The sequence below is a fragment of the Littorina saxatilis genome, linkage group LG7, assembly GCF_037325665.1.
Source record: "Littorina saxatilis isolate snail1 linkage group LG7, US_GU_Lsax_2.0, whole genome shotgun sequence".
NCBI classification, from domain to species: domain Eukaryota; kingdom Metazoa; phylum Mollusca; class Gastropoda; order Littorinimorpha; family Littorinidae; genus Littorina; species Littorina saxatilis.
The window spans coordinates 28,888,797-28,908,773 of NC_090251.1; the positions used below are offsets into that span (position 1 = coordinate 28,888,797).

Sequence of the window (19,977 nt, forward strand, 5' to 3'; positions counted from 1 at the left end):
GACTAAATGTTTTAACATAGAGGGGGAATCGAAACGAGGGTCGCGGTGTATGTGTGTGTGTGTGTGTGTGTGTGTGTGTGTGTGTGTGTGTGTGTGTGTGTGTGTGTGTGTGTGTGTGTGTGTGTGTGTGTGTAGAGCGATTCAGACCAAACTACTGGACCGATCATTATTAAATTTTACATGAGAGTTCCTGGGAATGATCTCCCCGGACATTATTTTTTTTTTCGATAAATACCTTTGATGACGTCATATTCGGCTTTTTGTAAAAGTTGAGGCGGCACTGTCACACCCTCATTTTTCAATCAAATTGATTGAAATTTTGGCCAAGCAATCTTCGACGAAGGCCGGACTTCGGTATTGCATTTCAGCTTGGTGGCTTAAAAATTAATTGATGACTTTGGTCATTAAAAATCTGAAAATTGTAAAAAGAAATTTTTTTTTATAAAACGGTCCAAATTTACGTTCATCTTATTCTTCATCATTTTCTGATTCCAAAAACATATAAATATGTTATATTTAGATTAAAAACAAACACTGTATCGTAGCTGTCTATTCACACAAGTTGTGTACGAAGTGTGAAGCCAAGTTGAACCGCATTTTGGAAAATATCATAAGTCTGTGGCCCCTCGGCAAAGTGCCGCTCTACCAAAAATGTGACCCTCCACCACGAAATGAGTCGCATGTCACCTCGCGCGGTTCTGCGCTAGGCTTAATATAAGTCCGGGGAGTGTCTTGTAACAGTGTGAGGGTCACCTTAGTCACAGGCTTATAACTCAAACAGTTTTCGCTCTTTTCTAAAACGGTTTTCATCACTGGATAGAGCATAAAAAACTCTTTAGGAAAATGTAAAAATATAAAAATCATGCAAATGTGACATGCGACTGATTTCGTGGTGGAGGGTCACAAATGTCATAAGTCGTTCAAACGGAACGCAAGTGTGGCCACAACTGTAATGTGCAGAGTTTGACTTTTTCTGTGTTTTCTTGTTGATTGATAAACTTTGCCCTTGTGTTTTCTTTCACAGACACAGACAGCCCTTCAAGCCCCCTAGAGTTTGACTGTGCGAGGAACGACCAGCACTACCTCCCTCACGAGTACACGTGGCCTGAACACTGCGGAGAATATCAGCTATGCAAAGACGGCAAGGGAATCACACATGTCTGCGACACAGGGCATGAGTACGGTTACACGAAGGACAGTATTCAATCTCCCTGCCACAGGCCATCCAATCGTACATACTGTGGCAGAAAGAGGCCCAAGGATCTTGCTGTGACAACACCTGCAACGACGTTAGGATCATCGACGGAAGAGTCGACAGGAACCACGATAGGAACTACGATAGGAACTACGACAACACTCGCAACGATCGACTGTTCCGCTATTGACCAAAGAATATGTGAGTACGAGTGAGTGAGTGTGTGTGTGTGTGTGTGTGTGTGTGTGTGTGTATGTGTGTGTGTGTGTGTCTCTGTGTGTGTGTGTGTGTGTGTGTGTGTGTGTGTGTGTGTGTGTGTGTGTGTGAGTGTGTGTGCGTGCGTGTGTGTGTCTGTATGTCTGTGTCTGTGTGTCGGTGGGTTGTTGTTTTTGTTGTTGCTCTTCTTCTTGTTGCTGTTGTTGTGGTGGTGGTGCTGGCGGTGGTGATGGAGGTGCTTTTGCTACGTGCCCTTTGTGTATAGCCTACATAGCAGGATTGTTTGATGTACACTATAGAACTAGTACTGAAGATAATTTCTAAATATAAGAAAATGGTTTCAACAAACGGATCTCTTGTCAAATCAGATTTGTTTGTGAATATGTTTAATAATCCGTTCGTTTGAATTTGCTCTATTGTTTTTCGTAAGGAGAGGGAAGGTTAGGTCTCACATTAAAAAAAAAAGAGTTAAGTTCTGTGGTTTTGTTATATTTAGTCAAGTTTTGACTAAATATTTTAACATCGAGGGGGAATCGAAACGAGGGTCGTGGTGTATGTGCGTGTGTGTGTCTGTGTGTGTGTCTGTGTGTGTGTGTGTGTGTGTAGAGCGATTCAGACTAAACTACTGGACCGATCTTTATGAAATTTGACATGAGAGTTCCTGGGTATGAAATCCCCGAACATTTTTTTCATTTTTTGGATAAATGTCTTTCATGACGTCATATCCGGCTTTTCGTGAAAGTTGAGGCGGCACTGTCACGCCCTCATTTTTCAACCAAATTGGTTGAAATTTTGGTCAAGTAATGTTCGACGAAGCCCGGACTTCGGTATTGCATTTCAGCTTGGTGGCTTAAAAATTAATTAATGACTTTGGTCATTAAAAATCTGAAAATTGTAAAAAAAAGTAAAAATTTATCAAACGATCCAAATTTACGTTTATCTTATTCTCCATCATTTGCTGATTCCAATAACATATAAATATGTTATATTTGGATTAACAACAAGCTCTGAAAATTAAATATATAAAAATTATTATCAAAATTAAATTGTCGAAATCAATTTAAAAACACTTTCATCTTATTCCTTGTTGGTTCCTGATTCCAAAAACATATAGATATGATATGTTTGGATTAAAAACACGCTCACAAAGTTAAAACAAAGAGAGGTACAGAAAAGCGTGCTATCCTTCTTAGCGCAACTACTACCCCGCTCTTCTTGTCAATTTCACTGCCTTTGCCATGAGCGGTGGACTGACGATGCTACGAGTATACGGTCTTGCTGAAAAATGGCATTGCGTTCAGTTTCATTCTGTGAGTTCGACAGCTACTTGACTAAATATTGTATTTTCGCCTTACGCGACTTGTTTTATTATGTTGCAGTGGAAAATTCCTCAACCCTCTACGAGTGTCCACAAACAGGCAACGACACGTCCTTCGTACCACGTCACGACACGTTCCCACACAATTGTCTTGCCTATAATACGTGTAAGGGCGGAACAGTTCTTGACCCTGGAAACACCCACTGTCCAAAAGGGAGCCCCTTTACCTTAAAAAAAGAACCGTGTGATCACGAATACAGTAATCAAACATTTTGCGTACAGATGGAACGTGCTCAGTGGTGTAGAGAAAACCATTAGACAGTTCTTCTTCTTCAGCGTTCCAGAAAATTTAATGCTGGTGACGTGTGAGCTCGTTTGCCCATTTGGGTTCCCCACACTATACTCTGAGAGCATAGTCAGCTTCACTCCGCTTTCGTTGGGTAGGCATGCTGGGTATGTTCGTGTTTCCATAACCCACCGAACTCCGACATGGATTACAGGATCTTTTCCGTGCGCACTTGGTCTTGTGCTTGCGTGTACACACGAAGGGGGTTAAGTCACTGGCAGGTCTGCACATAAGTTGACCTGGGAGATTGGAAAAATCTCCACTCTTAACCCACCAGGCGGCAGCGACCGGGATTCGAACTCACGACCTCCCGATTAGGAGGCCGACGTCTTACCACTGCGCCCGTCAATTAGACAGTAACATGTAAGGATGTGACAGCTTCTGCCAGAAACGAACAGTGAAAAGTAAACAATCACAGAGATTCCCACATCTTGCACACAGGGATGTCCCGCGACTCTATTTACTGCGTCAGGACGTGTGTTCAGGAAAAAAACATCCCTCAAGTTTTGCCCGAGCAGCTTGCAAATTTCGCACCGTGGTAGTCCCTGTGTAACGACTGACTCCTCTCTGAGTTACTGCCACGAAATGGAGACGAAGAAAATCCTGAGGGTTCAGTTCTGTGAAATGACTGTTACTCTCCTAATAAGAACTCACGTTTTTCCGAGTGAGTGCCTTGTGTCGCGAAACCGTTTGATGCGCGCCTACGCCTTAATGACAATACAAATGTGACAGGGGAGCCTACCGCTCCTTTCACAGCAGACTCTGCACCCGAGTTGTTGGCCTTTAAGTCAACACCGGTGGATTGTGGAATTCTGTTTGTGATGGGGTCTGGTGGTTTCCGATTGTCTGTATGTTCATGGAAACCTTCGGGTTTGCATAACAGTTTTTATAGGGCTAAGAAATTAGCCCTAACATTTTCAATCCTGTTTGATTGCACTTCGCCTCCCGAGGTGATCGTAGTGTTTCGGCACTCGGTTACACAAATGCAAAGACCAACATCTTACTAGGACAGTATTGTGAAGTGGATTTTCAGGTGGTTATCTTCACTATTCGAGGGACTAATTTTTTCCGAGTTTGTTGTTGTTTATTCTTAATTTGATCGTGCACTTTTCTTCAAATACTTCAGGAGTTTCATTTACTATTTATATTGCTATGTACTGTCATCAGAAGAAAACAAAGTAAAGCGTGTGCTTCTCTGAAAATGTTGACATCTTACCTTGAACTTCATAGTTTGCTTTATCACATGTGGCTTATTTGATATGCACCACAACTGACGACAAAAACAAGAAGTGCAGATCAGATTGTATCAAGGCGGCACTACTAGCTAGCTATTGACCAAAGATCGACTGTTCATGTTCTTGATAAATCTTCGAAGTTTAGAATATTTCTTGTTTTGGATTGCAGTTTCTGTATTTTTTATTTATTTATTTACGATAATTTATATCGCGCACATATCTCACCACACAAGGCGACTCAAGGCCCATGTTACCTATTAATGCCGTGTGAGATGGAATTTTTTACACAATATATCACGCATTCACATCGACCAGCAAACCTCAAGCCTATCAGGGCGAGAGCATTCACCTTTCACGGCCTTTATTCCAAGTCACACGGATATTTGATGGACATTTTTATCTACGCCTATACAATTTTGCCAGGAAAGACCCTTTTGTCAATCGTGGGATCTTTAACGTGTATGTAGGGGAATGAACATGCGTGAGGTAGATGCGAGTCAGATGTGTGTTTGATGCGTTGCATCCTGCAGGAATTAAATCCATTGCATACATGTATGCAGAACAATCACACAGAAAATGTAGGCTCTTTCGGTCTTGAACATGACTTTAACGGCACTGTCACACAAAACGTTTTCCATTCCTTGTTGAAACCAATTCGTTGTATAACATAATTAGTGAAACACCTGAATTAATTTCAAAGAAAATGTTTTAAACTCATTTGCAAAAAAACCATCAGTGCATGTTTCTCTTTCGATATCAAGGTACAAGAAAAGTTGTTTTTGTGTATCTTGGTGGGTATGCTATCTCTCTTTAACTTTAACAACACTCTAATGTTCACGTGGTTTTTTTAATGTCCTTGTGTAAAGGCGCTTTTATCCCCCGTGACGAATAATGATATTGATTTAGATATAGTGTCAATGAGGCACATATATTTTTATCTGAAATTCAAAGAATTTCTTTGAAGCATGAAATGTTATCTGAAGGGAAGAAGGATGTCACTATTACTTGGCAGGACAAGACAAAATCAGTGTGAAATTACAGAACTACATAAATACATTACTCATGGCTGCATGCAAACCTCTCCCCTGTCACGGGAGGTGCATTTTATGGCCCAAACGGATCAGACTACCCCTTTTCTTTTCAGCCAAAGAAACTTGATTCCGCCCTCAGTTTCTCCCCCTCTCTCTCTCTTCACATGAAACTTTACATGAGAATTCTTCTCACCATTTTTTAAGCCGCCGCCAGGCACGTGATTTTCGTGCAAACAAGAATTTTGCAATTCAATAAAAGGGCGACAACCCAGTAAAGTCTCGGTTCAATGATGTTATTTTTGTGGTTTAGTGGTTAACAACAATGTAACTGACAAACTTCAAACAGAATTTTGGTGCTTTCCTCTAATATATTGGAAAAAAATCAATCTTTACCTGTGTATAGTTTCTTTTTTGGAAGAGTGTAATTTATAATATAGTACATGAATATTTGAAGTAATCAAGGAAAGTGCACTGAATCTCAAAATCCGTAGCTTAAGGTGCAACCACCACCCCAGAAAACAATTATATTTTTACTGTTAATTCAGCTTTAATAAGTATTGATGGCCATTTCTCTCACAATTTTGGAAAAGTGGTTTAATTACCTTAAATTTGCTCGATCGTAAACTGTTTCATTTTAAATGTCATTATTTGTACGAGAACCACGACCTTGCGTGACCCTGCTTCCGGGCTTTTCTTTTTTCAAACTTTCAAAACTTCCAATTGTACTGATCTTGTCTTGATGAAAAAAGAATTCTTTTATGATTTAAGAATGTTTGTGTAACAAGCTGTCAATTTATTATTTAGATTTTAAAAGTTAGGTCTAGCGCCAAAACGCACCACGGTCCGATTGTCTCTGAGACAATCCGTAAAATTAATTCTTTAAAAATTGCTCGCTTTTTACGTAGGGCACCTAGGATGTTCCCGTTTGGTGAGCGTTCAAATGGAAGGGTGTTTGTACTGTCTGTTAAAGCCTGACAGTATCTGTGATGGTTTACGGGAGGCTTATTGTGCCTTTAATGCATGACTGAAACCACTCGTTATCTTTTCTGTTGTTCCATGTGTTGAAAGTGGTCTGTATCAGGGGGTACATACTTTTAGATTTTGGTATTGTTTTTTTGATTGTGATAGAAAGACAAGGACAACACTGCTTAAATGTAACAATTACAGTCTTAGCTGACATGAACATAAACTTTTGTGTATTAACATTTTGTGCTCACAATTTTGGATAAGTAGTGAAATTGTCTTTATTTTGTTCGATCGCAAACTGTTCCATTTTAGTTGTCATCATTTTTTAATGGGTAGGGGTGATTTCTGCATGGCTGAATACAAGGTATGATAAACTTGCGCAATAAACCGGACCTTTGCACTGTGTCCATTGTATGATTCCTTTATGTTAGCTATGCACGCCTCGCACAGCCTCTATCTATGACACATATCAGATTCGTTATAGGGATTTCAAAGGTTAAAACTCCATGCTTGTGTGTGTGTGGGGGGTGTATGGTGTGTGTGTGTGTGTGTGTGTGGTGTGGTGTGTGTGTGTGTGTGTGTATGTGTATGTGTAGGATGTGTGTAAGTATGTGTGTGTGTGTGTGTGTGTGTATGTGTGTGTGTGTGTATGTGTGTGTGTGTATGTGTGTGTGTGTGGTGTGATGTATGTTGGTGTGTGTGAGTGTGTGTATGCGTGCGTGTGTGTGATTGTGTGCGCGCGCGTGTGCGTGTGTGCGTGCGTGCTTGCCCCCCTGACTGCTTGCTGTGTTGAGTTGGATTGTTTTGATGAATTAATTTATGTTGTTAAACATTAGTGGCTGCTACGGAATTTATTCACACACACACACACACACACACACACACACACACACACACACACACACACAAAATCTCACTCTGAGTAGAGAGCACCCAGGCTGTTCATTTGTGTACGTGACCACATGGAGAGGTGATCATATCGTAAATAAAATCCTGGCTAGACCAGAGACGGTGAGCCGAGCAGTTTAGACGGGGATGAGTGTGCCTTTACGTAATATACGTAAGAAGTTAATTTTAAAGCCATATGTACTCGATGACTATACACGCTAATTGCTTTACCAACAGCTGGAGACATGCTAAATTAAGTTCCCTGCAAAATATTGTGGTCTAGGACCCCTTCAATGTTGAGATATGTTAATTTTCATTTTGATCTGGATCGTCCTATTTATAGATTTGCCAACAGAGGTAGCGTTGACGCAAGGGAAATAACTCCGCGTCTTTGTTTACATCCACAGTTTTTGAGACTCTAAAACAAGCTGTAATGCATGTATATGGTCTGCGCATGGCGACATATCGTCATTACATGGTCTTATGGTGCGTTTGACATCGATTATGGGCAAACTACACTTTGTAAACACGGGAGCGCGTACATATGCCTTTAAACGACATATGTAAAACTAAAAGGAAAGTTAACGTCAGACCCGTTACGTGAACGTGTTCCTTTTTGTATTAATCATCCTTTTACCTTTGTTAAAGACTTCCAATAATGTTACAATAATGGAGTTCTGGCGGTATATCCTGTATCCTGAGCTGTGTATGTCTTCACTTTTTGCCAGTGGAACAAGGAAGAGACAGCATGATTGGACAGCACTTGCGAAGGCGAGAGCCAACTGTAAGCGAACCGTTACGCCCTGTGTACTGATATCTCGCAACAAAAACCTATTGCACAACCTACTCGTTCATGTCTTTATAAAAAAAAATGTGTTTCTGTTCAGTCAGGCAAGACCGTGAAGGTGTAAAGCGGATGTTGGGAAATATTGAAAAACCCACGATGCACTCTTGAAAGTACTAAACAAAAAAACAAGTCGCGTACTGCACAATTAATACATTAAGTCAAACTGTCGAACTAACAGAAGGAAACTGAACGCATTGCATTTTGTTTTCTCATTCAGACAATAATTATGTTTGTCGATACAAGAAAGCGCTGACACATTCACACTTTTAATCCCTTAAAGTGACAGCCAGTATAGCACAGTAGCGCTTGCGCTTAAAGGAAAGCTCGCTTATTCTTTTAAATTTTCTGAGCACGCACGCATGCACGCACGCACAGACGCACGCACGCACGCTCGCACACACACACATACACACACACACGCACGCACGCACACACACACACACACACACACACACACACACACACACACACACACACACACACAGCCAAGTATGTTAATTCTTACGAGGAAACTTTTTATATGTAAAATGTTGAATTTTAATGTTTAATGTAAAGCGCCATGAGACTGCCATTTGGCGGTGAAGAGCGCTATAAAAGAATGTTTTAGTATTATTATTATTATTATTATTATTATTATTATTAAGTAACTTTGCGGGTAAATTCGAGGGTAAAAAAAAAACCAAAAAACTTTGTGCCAACTTTTGAAACTAAGTTTGAAGCATGAAACACAAATAAATATGAAATTAACCGGACAAAAGTGACGAGAAATTCCTTAAAATAAATACGACACATTCAAGGTAAGTTATCCAATTAATCACAGGTAAATATGGTACCCCTTAACGTGCTTACGTTTTGTTTTTGTTGTGCTTCTACTTCACATTCCCTTCACAGCAGAGTTTTCAGTGCATGCCTCTCACTCTGGCGGTCGGCGATCGACACCCACTCGGGGAGAGTATAAATACCCAGGTTTTCCCAGTGCTCTTTAGCCTGGTTTGGAAATAAATACCTGACCTTATTTAGGGCCGGAGAAGGCAAAGGCAGCGTCTGTCTTTCTAATTTGGGGCTAGTAAATTGAGCGAAAGACCATTTTTAATCCTACATCCTGTTCGCAATGGTTGACTCCAGCCCTAAAGTAAAGTCACACGTTTGATATTAGAAAGAAAGTTTGATAATGAAGAATCGCATGATGTGGCAATAAGAAAAACCTAACCACCGTACATTGGCAATGCACCAACCTAGTAGCTATTTACGTTAATAGAAAAATGTTTGACGTGTTTGACACACGCAAACGGAAACATTTTGAAATTAATACAATCGAGCATTCACTACAAAACAATACAAATATTTTATTGTTTTTAACATCAGACAAACAAAGAAAAATAGCCGACGAAGCAGCAGCCAAAATGGACAAATAAAAAATAAAAAATAAATGAAAAAAAACATCCCACGAACCAAACAGAGCAACAACCAAATATCCAACCAACCGACCAACCATCCAATCAACAAGTCTACCTTTTAGAAGTTGAAATCCATCCGACTTAATGAGATACGATACTAATACATGCACAGCCTGGCTTTGACCTTACGAGTATTATTACACCCCCGGTATAGGGGTGTGTATAGGTTTCACTGGATGTGTTTGTTTGTTTGTTTGTGTGTGTGTTTGTTTGTTTGTTTGTTTGTGTGTTTGTTTGTGTTCGCAAGTAGATCTCAAGAATGAACGGACCGATCGTCACCAAACTTGGTGAACAGGTTCTATACATTCCTGAGACGGTCCTTACAAAACTTGGGACCAGTCAAACACACGGTTAGGGAGTTATTGGTGGATTTTGGTTTTTTGGGGGGATCAACTACGCATAACTCTTCCTTATCTTCTCCATGTTTTCAGCGTTTACCTCCCTTCCTTCGTATGGTGCACTATAGTGTGAGGGGGGCATCTTCGGATATTCCCGGCGTTCTGTTACTATTTTTAGAAGGTCACCGCAGTGTCCAGAACGTAAATTGGACCCGTAAATTATCCTCACTGTAAAAGTGCAAAGGTCGAATCAATTTATAGCCACGCGAAAAATACACTCGCATCTATCTCTATATATTTATACAATAGATATAGATATATATATACGGCTTCTGTGTGTGTGTGTGTTTGAGTGTGTCTGTGGAAAACACCTGTGTATTGCACAGTTCTGTTTGTCATGTGGTACCTAGGGCGTCGTCGACTAATATGGGACTCGACATGATATGATCAGGAATGGCATTATGGCCCCTGAATCATGTTCGTGCTGTTCCCATTCCACGAGTCTGGACGGGTCCATGGTTCGAAGCCGGCGTACAGTGCGCCACTCAACCCGGGTATTCGGCTCTACTTGCTACCCAGCGAAGCGGCAGATACACCCCGGACAAAATCTGGTCGATGAGATATTTCAATACCTGCTCTCAGCGCGCAGCGCAAACCGATTGTTTTTTGTTTTTTTTCGGGATCTTTTCTTTTCTGTATGCGGTCAGTAGGTGTTACAGAAAGAGTTATATTGATTTGTCTTTTTCTCCGCCTGTCTCTTTGTCCACTCAATCAACTTATTTTAACCACACTTGTTAGCAGTGCCTTCTCAGTTGGTGGCAGTGAGAATGGTAAGGACGGGGGTGTTTTTCCTACCTCGGAGGAATTTCTTGTTCCTTTGATGCTACGACGAAGTGACTGAGACGAACTTTTTTCTCGACATGTTTTGTCATTTCCTCGGAGACTTAAGCTGCGGTCATACATGCGACTCAGTCGTCGCGATTCAGTTGCGTGATTCAGTCTTTGGCCGATCGCACATCACATCGTAGGCCATTGACCCGTCACACGATGAACGATAGACGAACGACTGACGAACGATAACTCCACGCGAGCGGGGCGGAAGTGACGTGTCACAGGGAACACGGCAAGCGCGCTTTGCGAGAGCAGACGCTAAATGTTCGAACATCGCTCTACCTTTCTGAAAAATTCCTTTCAGCATTACGCCTTTGCAAGAAATAAAGTTCCCAGACAGCTGCAATTAATGTTTCCCGACCGCTGTACACGCCTAAAACGTCTCCTTTATATCTGAGTAAAAAATTGTTCTTCCAAAAAGTTTTGAATCGACGAAGAGACGCTGTACGCCACTGTCCGCCATTATTTTACGTCACGGCGTCAAGGCCGCAACAACGCGTTCTGATTGGCTCTGTTGGCTGTGCCCCTGCGATTGACCGACGACTGGATCGCAGGAATAGAACATGTTCTAAACATCAAAGCTACGAGGGAATCGCATGAGACTGAGTCGCAGACTTGTCGTAGCTGTTTTCTACGACTGAGTCGGCTGTGTGACAGGGTAAATCGCGCGACTCAGTCGCATGTGTGACGGCCCTCTTACATACAAAGCGACAGAACTTTTGCGTGACGCCATATTGTCCGCATTAATGACGTCTTCTCAAACTTCGCTTCGCTCTTGAAGTCAAATATTCTAATGTACATCACCATGGGATGGTAAAGAAGAGATGGCATGATTTGCTCAATCAATGTCGTATTTCATTGAAAGCACATTCTCTCTACACGTATTGTACGAGATTTAAACAAGTTGTTGTCTGGGTTTTTTTTAAATATTAAAATGCGAGCGAGCGTAAAGTTGGTATGACACAGCAAGCTATGTAAGCCCCTTGTGTTCTGTTTATCCTATGCCTACATACAGTGATACTGTGCTTTTGTGTCTTTTGTTCAAAACGTCCCGCAGTCGAGGCGCCCAAATCATGTTAAAGACGCGTCTTATGGAGTCTCGATCTCTTCTAAAGCGCCGTGAATACTTGACCTAAAAGCAAAAGGACGTCACCCTAGAGGGTATAGCATGACGTATAAGTTCTCCAAATTGTTTTCCAGGGGAAACCACAAGAGCAAAAGGGTTCCTAGAATGACGTTTTTATCGGTGACTGTCATCATGAACAGTGAAATATTAGGTTTGACACGATCTCATTAACACTAGTGACCCACTAGTCAAGTGAACGATATTGTTATGTCATGGGTGGTCCTGGGCTCCCCATAGCGCGCGTCCCTGCCGCGTCCTATTCGCACTAGAAGCCGAAAACACGTACTAGAAATGTATGGAGGGGGTCCCTGGACGCACTAGACTTTAAAAGAGCGGGTCCTGGGACGCACTACATACTTAAAAGCACTGGTCATGGCGAGTAAACTACTCGCCACTTTCAGGCCTGTGTGTGTGTGTGTGTGTGTATGTGTGTTCCATTCTTTAAGGTGTTGTTGGATTGTCATGTCCGTTAGGACTGTCCACCTAGAATATTTCAATAAAAAAAGACACTTCGCGGTACACTATACGTGACCACAATGTTTTATAAGTACACTGGGACTTTTCGGCTTTTGGGCCCTTGGGACCCTATAAAATTCTGCAGTGGGGGTCCATGGACCCTCTACAAATTAAATTGGGGGTCCCGGGACGCACTAGGAGGGGCGTCCGTGGGGAGCCCTGTGGTCTCTCTCACGTATGTAAATGATAAATCATGTTTACCGCCACCAGGGGCGGATCAGGGGCCAGTTTCATAAGCCAGAAACACAGTCGACCAACTGCAGTTGTCCGAGAGAACCACAGTAATCCGACGTTATCGGGTTTCACGAACAAAATTTCAGTCGGCCGACTGCGGGTCGTCTCACCGGAAGTCGGCCAAACACGGTGAAGCTCTCCCCCTAACACTGAGTTCGGCTTACTGCGGTAAACCGAAAATAAATGTAATTATCCGCACAGTCAATGGCACAATGCACACACTTTTTTGGATTGTGAGCCAAACCTTGTGATTGTTCTTCGAAATGTATCTATCATGACGCAGTAATCCAGGAGACAAGTCAGGGTTATGTCTTGAAGACGTCACATTATGGCGTAAGAGGGTTCGACGTCACGCGAAGGAATTACTGAAAGTCTCGGTCATTGTTATTTTGAGCGGGCCGAGACTAGTTTTTTCTTCGAAATCGGCCATTTCCACGTGCGAATGAGCAAACGGAAGTGGTAATGTTGCTAAATTTAGCCCTCGACTTGGCCATTCGGATTACTGTACAGTCGGTCGACTGCGGTTGTCCGCGGGTGACGGTGATTCGCTCATGAAACGCGCTTTTCGGTGACCCGGCGATTCACCACAGTCGATCGACTGGGCAGTCGATCGACTGTCAGTCGGTTCACTGCTATCTTATGAAACTGGCCCCTGATCATTTTATGGGGGGGGGGGGGGGGTACCAAAAGTATATTGTGAAGATATGGTTGTGAAAGCGCGAAGCGCCAAGCCGACGGCGCGAAGCGCCTAGCTTGCTAGGGGGGTCCGGGGGCATGCTCCCCCGGAAACTTTTGAAAAAAAGGATGCAAAATGGTGCAATCTGGTGCATTCTGAGGATGATCATTACCAGTTTCAGGCAGCAGATTTTGTCGCTGATTAATACCCGAAAAATTGAAACTCAATGTAAAATAAAGAAATGCATACCTCATCTATCTATATATATATACGACTTGTGTCTGTGTGTGTGTGTGTGTGTGTGTGTGATTGATCGCCATGCACGGCCAAAGTTCTCGATGGATCTGCTTCAAATTTGGTGGGCTTATTGACAGAGACCCCGGACACAACCTGATCGATGAGATATTTCAACACGTGCTCTCAGCGCGCACCGCTGAACCGATTTTCGTTTTTCACTGCACGTTACTATTTTTAGATCTCCCTTCCTTCGTGCGCTGGCGTCAATCGATATTCCCGTTTGTACGTTTATATTTAGAAGGTCACTGCACGTTACTATTTTTAGATCTCCCTTCCTTCGTGCGCCGGCGATGCCGGCGTACACCCGGCAAAGCCGGGTCCCCGGCGACGGCCGGGTATTCGGCTCTACTTCTTCCCGGCGAAGCGGGTAATCATCTAGTTCAACATATAGTCTTTGCTGTAATTGAGAAGAAAAGTAAGACCGTCTAGTTGCCGAAATGAAAAAACCAACCCATTTCCGATCCTATCGTGTTTCGTATCCTTAGTAAGCACTTCGTACGGTTACCGTAACGGGTACCCAACAAGAGCTGTCGGGTGAGACTCAGAGGGGGGAGGGGGGTGAAAAGGAGGCGTGAACCCCCCCCCCCCCCCCTCTTTTTACATTTAGTCAAGTATTGACTAAATGTTTTAACGTAGAGGTGGGAATCGAGACGAGGGTCGTGGTGTGTGTGTGTGTGTGTGTGTGTGTGTGTGTGTAGAGCGATTCAGACTAAACTACTGGACCGATCTTTATGAAATTCGACATGAGAGTTCCTGGGTATGATATCCCCAGACATTTTTTTTTCATTTTTTTGATAAATGTCTTTGATGACGTCATATCCGGCTTTTCGTGAAAGTTGAGGCGGCACTGTCACGCTCTCATTTTTCAACCAAATTTGTTGAAATTTTGGTCAAGTAGTCTTCGACAAAGCCCGGACTTCGGTATTGCATTTCAGCGTGGTGGCTAAAAACTTAATTAATGACTTTGGTCATTAAAAATCTGAAAATTGTAAAAAAATAATTTTTTTATAAAACGATCCAAATTTACGTTTATCTTATTCTCCATCATTTTCTGATTCCAAAAACATATAAACATGTTATATTTGGATTAAAAACAAGCTCTGAAAATTAAAAATATAAAAATTATTATCAAAATTAAATTTTGGAAATCAATTTAAAAACACTTTTGTCTTATTTCTTGTCGGTTCCTGATTCCAAAAACATATAGATATGATATGTTTGGATTAAAAACACGCTCAGAAAGTTAAAACGAAGAGAGGTACAAAAAAGCGTGCTATCCTTCTCAGCGCAACTACTAAACCGCTCTTCTTGTCAATTTCACTGCCTTTGCCATGAGCATGAGCGGTGGACTGACGATGCTACGAGTATACGGTCTTGCTGAAAAATTGCATTGCGTTCAGTTTCATTCTGTGAGTTCGACAGCTTGACTAAATGTTGTATTTTCGCCTTACGCGACTTGTTTTGTTTTGTTTTGTGTTTGGTCAGTTTGGGATCAGAAATCCCCAACAACAACAACCCCCCCCCCCCCCCATTTTTTTTCGGCTGGGGGGGGGGGGGGGGGGTCCGGAAACCCCAGACCCCCCCCCCCCCGCCTCGTCCGCCCCTGGCCACTGATGTGTTCAGGCTTTCATAAGGTATAACAGCGTCCTTGAAATTTAATAACATCCGACACCGATACATGCACAACCTGGCGCTGACCTTACGACTAATGTTCTACTGCAGCTGATATGACGAAGTCACCGAGACAGACAACCTTTTTCAATATTATTTGTGAGTTCCTGGGAGAAGTGACACAATGTTTCCCGTGACGACATGATTCACATTATGACGTCTTCTCTAACTTGTTTTTCACTAATGACGTCAGATATATTACTTTGGAGTATAGGGTCAAGATGAGAACTTTTAGTTTGTTCAGTCGGTGACGTTTGTCATTCAAAGATGCCCAAAATCAACGGACTGGCTGCTTCCTTTGCAGAGTTAGTTTGTTTAAAAAAAATTGATTTCGCAGATTGACACTAGTGGGTTTTAAGAAATTAATTCCTCAAACAAATCCAACTCAGCACTGGGAGCACCTAGGCTCTTTCATGTTCGATATATCTCCCAGTAGAGGGGTTATTCTCCAGCGGTGTACCATTTAAACAATGTTACGTGTGTGATATTTCTTTATTTAAATGAGATCTTCTAACTATGCAAATTGATTTTATTAATAAATCCTGGTTCAATATATATCCTTGACCTGCAGAGAAAGAATTTAAAATATTTGCACATTTAGTTTGTCTACGTTCAAGGCACAGTGCAGCTCACAGCCTTCGTTTTGCGTTTTTGTTGCAGCTGAGTGCATTTACAGTTCAAAAATCCTCCTATGGTAGTAAAACAAACCCAAAACTACCCAACGACGACATCTGTGAAGCTCGACAGTTTCTTGTTCACGCGAGTGTATAAATTAACCTAGTTATTACGTGGTGTTTGGTCGGAGTTCGATTCAACTGAGTGATTCCGGCCTCCATTTTGTTTTACACAAACTCACGATGATGTCTGACATAGTTTGCTAGTGAGTGTCTTTTTGTGCATGATGTGGTGATCTACCTGATCTAAATTTAGATCCAAAAATAGGTCAAGACCAGCCGGGTCCAAGTACGAAATTAATTCGTAAAAAAATCGCAGTTCTTGACTCTTTGGGTGCAAGTCAATGAAACTTGGTAGTTCTTCTAACGGACAGCTGCCTGAGGTATGACTAAAAGCCCCAGGGGCTCCGTGCACCTGGATTTGACAAGTTCAGTACCTTTCAGTAAATCACAAGCATTTTAAAGTACATCACTCGCGTAACATGGATACCAGAGAATGTGACATGGATTTAGATACAAACAATTAAACAAAAAGAAAATGTATGCTATATTTGTTTGTAAATATATTATCATTTTCTTACCAGAGCGTCAATGAAAACGCAAAGAGAATACATTATAGTTGCTATTTCATACACGTTGTAATCATTTAGAGGACTGAAAATACATGTCACAAAATGGTACCAAGATCTGGAGAATTGCCCAGATTGACGTTCTTATCTCATGTTAAATGCTGTCCAGATCTGAGATCGTGAGCAGAACTGTTCTCACGCTCAAGGAACGCTATTCACTAACAGTCAGTGTCAGTGATCTGCTCTTCTTTAGTTACAGACGTGCAGTACGTATGCACCCTGTAGGCGGCACACGCTGACGCACAGCTTGTCGAGTCAGGTAGTTCAGGGACTCTGTTAAACTTGATAAGTACTGTCACTTCTCTTGAGGCCATATTACAAATCAGAACATATCCGGCTTGGCTTTAGGATAAGAGAATTCTTCTACTCTGAACATGTATTGAAAATCAACAGCATGGCTGGATATTGATGTAGAACAAGAAACATGTCGGACCTGCCAAGTGCATGTTATATGTTGATATTCCATTTTAATTCCACCCAACTCTCAAAACACGTTTTGGTGTCCATATTTTTAGCGCAAAAATGGCACAAAATCTCTCCAAAAAATGATTCATTTAAACAATGTCACGAGATTCATTGTCCAAATGACATGATAACAAATGTCAAACTTTTGGCACAGGCTCATAATCATGCGATCTTCTTCTCATTATTAGGCGCTTAGGGCATGTAAAGATTGCAGATAATACTACTTGCACGAAGAGAAAACAAAACCCTCGGTGCGTGTAGACTAATAACAGAACTTACAACTACAGCGCCATAGATTCAACAAAGCAATGTAAAAATTGACACCGCCACCGATTACAAGAGTGTGACGAGTTTAAATAGTGAGAACCTTCGCCCTGTTGGTGGGTCAAGGGAGCGAACGGTGAGAATCTTTTAAATTGCAGTGGCAATATTTGGGTCTATCCTGGATCCTGATTGCAGAACATCTCTATTATTCTTCGCTTCCAAAAAGGAAAAGTCAGAAAAAAAGGTAGACACAGAAAAAAAAGCCACGAGGTACATCGGGCGGCCAGGAGGGGGAGGATGTTCCAGAAACCAGGACCCCCCCACACACACACACACACACTTAACTTGACTTGACTTCCTAGATGGATAATGGTGTTTTTCTTCAAACATGTCTGATTGTAAACAAAAGTATTGTCGGTGGGACTCTGTGTGTGTGTGTGTGTGTGTGTGTGTGTGTGTTTCATTTAACACGGTGTAGTTGCAGTGTCATCCTCGAATATTCCGATTAAAGACACTTTATGTACGTCACACTATTTGCGATCACAATGCGTGTAATAGAAAACAGGGGGTTTGGCCTTTGGACTCTTTTGACCCTCTTTAACTAGGGGGTCCATAAACCCTCTTAAAAAAAAAAGTGTGAGTCCCGGGACCCTCGAGGAGCGGCGTCCGTGGGGAGCCATGAAACCATCAAACTATTATTAAGTGTGCTGTACGTATTCCCAATGAATGTATGTTGTGCACGCGATTTAACCTGACGCCATATAAGTTCCAGCCAACGGAATGGCAAGGTTGATAGACGTATGACCGGAAAGTCAGAACTAAAATTAAGGCCAGCAAGTGATCTTGCTGTCATGTGAATTTTGCACGGTGACGAAGGCTTCTGTGATCTTCATTCACCTGTTGGAATTCAACTGTGAAAGAAAACACATTTGAATCGGCCCCGCATAGCCAAATAAGTTGAAGGAACGTTGCAAACCGACAACAAACGAAACCAACCTCTTGGAATGGCGGTTGGTATAATATAAAGAACACGGCATGATTACAAAAATCAAGTCCGTACTGTTCTCACTGCTAGCTGGAAACAACGAGTTGGCAAGTCTTCTACGCAATGATCGCCCAAGACATTTTCCCATGTAGAGTTGTACTCGATGCATAAAATCGTGATAAAAAAAAAACCCGTGGCAATCATATGAACTCGTTCTGTGCAATACCGTAAAACAAGAGATGGCCTGCGTGCTTGCTTCAGTGTTATTCAATATCTCGTGCAACACGACGGTCAGATTGACCTGACCTAGTTCACTGGAGGGGTAAAGACCACAGCACAGGCTCTTTCTGGTGGCAAAGTTGTGTACAGCTGAAACTGGCTTCGCACGCGCTCACTGCCAAACTTAATCCACTGACATTGTTTTTACTCCTGAGTATAGCACATTATGAAACTCAATGTCAACGAGGTTTTATGGGGTAAATTGTAAAAATACCACATTTGTCTGGGGCCATGAGATCATTTTTTTGCGTGCATGTGGGACTGGCGTTCCTCTATGCTCCTGCGCTTATGTTGGCAGGATTTATCTTCTTATTCTTCACATGAATAAGAAGCCTTCGTGGTGTAACGGATATAACATATAACCAGTGGTCCCAGGTTCGAGACGCACAATGAACTTCATTTTTACATTTAGTCAAGTTTTCACTAAATGTTTTAACGTAGAGGGGGGAATCGAGACGAGGGTCGTGGTGTATGTGTGTGTGTGTGTGTGTGTGTGTCTGTATGTGCGTGTGTGTGTGTAGAGCGATTCAGACCAAACTACTTCACCGATCTTTATGAAATTTTACATGAGAGTTCCTGAGTATGATATCCCGGGACGTTTCTTTCATTTTTTTCATAAATGCCTTTGATGACGTCATATCCGGCTTTTCGTGAAAGTTGAGGCGGCACTGTCACGCCCTCATTTTCAACCAAATTGGTTGAAATTTTGGTCAAGTAATCTTCGACGAAGCTCGGACTTCGGTATTGCATTTCAGCTTGGTGGCTTTAAAAATAATTTATGACTTTGGTCATTAAAAATCTAAAAATTGTAAAAAAAAATTAAAAAAAATTATAAAACGATCCAAATTTACGTTCATCTTATTCTCCATTATTTTCTGATTCTAAAAACATATAAATATATTATATTCGGATTAAAAACAAGCTCTGAAAATTAAAAATATAAAAATTATTATTAAAATTAAATTGTCCAAATCAATTTAAAAACACTTTCATCTTATTCCTTGTCGGTTCCTGATTCCAAAAACATATAGATATGATATGTTTGGATTAAAAACACGCTCAGAAAGTTAAAATAAAGAGAGGTACAGAAAAGCGTGCTATCCTTCTCAGCGCAACTACTACCCCGCTCTTCTTGTCAATTTCACTGCCTTTGCCATGAGCGATGGACTGACGATGCTAAGAGTATACGGTCTTGCTGAAAAATTGCATTGCGTTCAGTTTCGTTCTGTGAGTTCGACAGCTACTTGACTAAATGTTGTATTTGGTGGCTTAAAATTTAATTGATGACTTTGGTCATTAAAAATCTGAAAATTGTAAAAAGAATATTTTTTTTATAAAACTATCCAACTTTACGTTCATCTTATTCTCCATAATTTTCTGATTCAAAAAACATATAAATATGTTATATTTGGATTAAAAACAAGCTCTGAAAA

At 41.6% G+C, this 19,977-nt stretch overlaps 1 protein-coding gene across 4 annotated transcripts in view; it reads left to right on the top strand.

Moving 5' to 3' along the window:
• LOC138971101 (uncharacterized) overlaps positions 1-19,977 on the top strand; it is a 58,333-nt gene that overhangs the window by 8,077 nt on the left and 30,279 nt on the right. For 3 of the 4 annotated variants that reach the window (XM_070343720.1, XM_070343721.1, XM_070343722.1), the window contains exon 6: positions 1,025-1,396. In XM_070343720.1, coding sequence (XP_070199821.1) covers positions 1,025-1,396 — 372 coding nt within the window. Of the gene's footprint in view, positions 1-1,024; positions 1,397-2,790; positions 6,713-19,977 lie in introns of those variants that run through there. The other variant, XM_070343719.1, reaches the window with a different exon arrangement.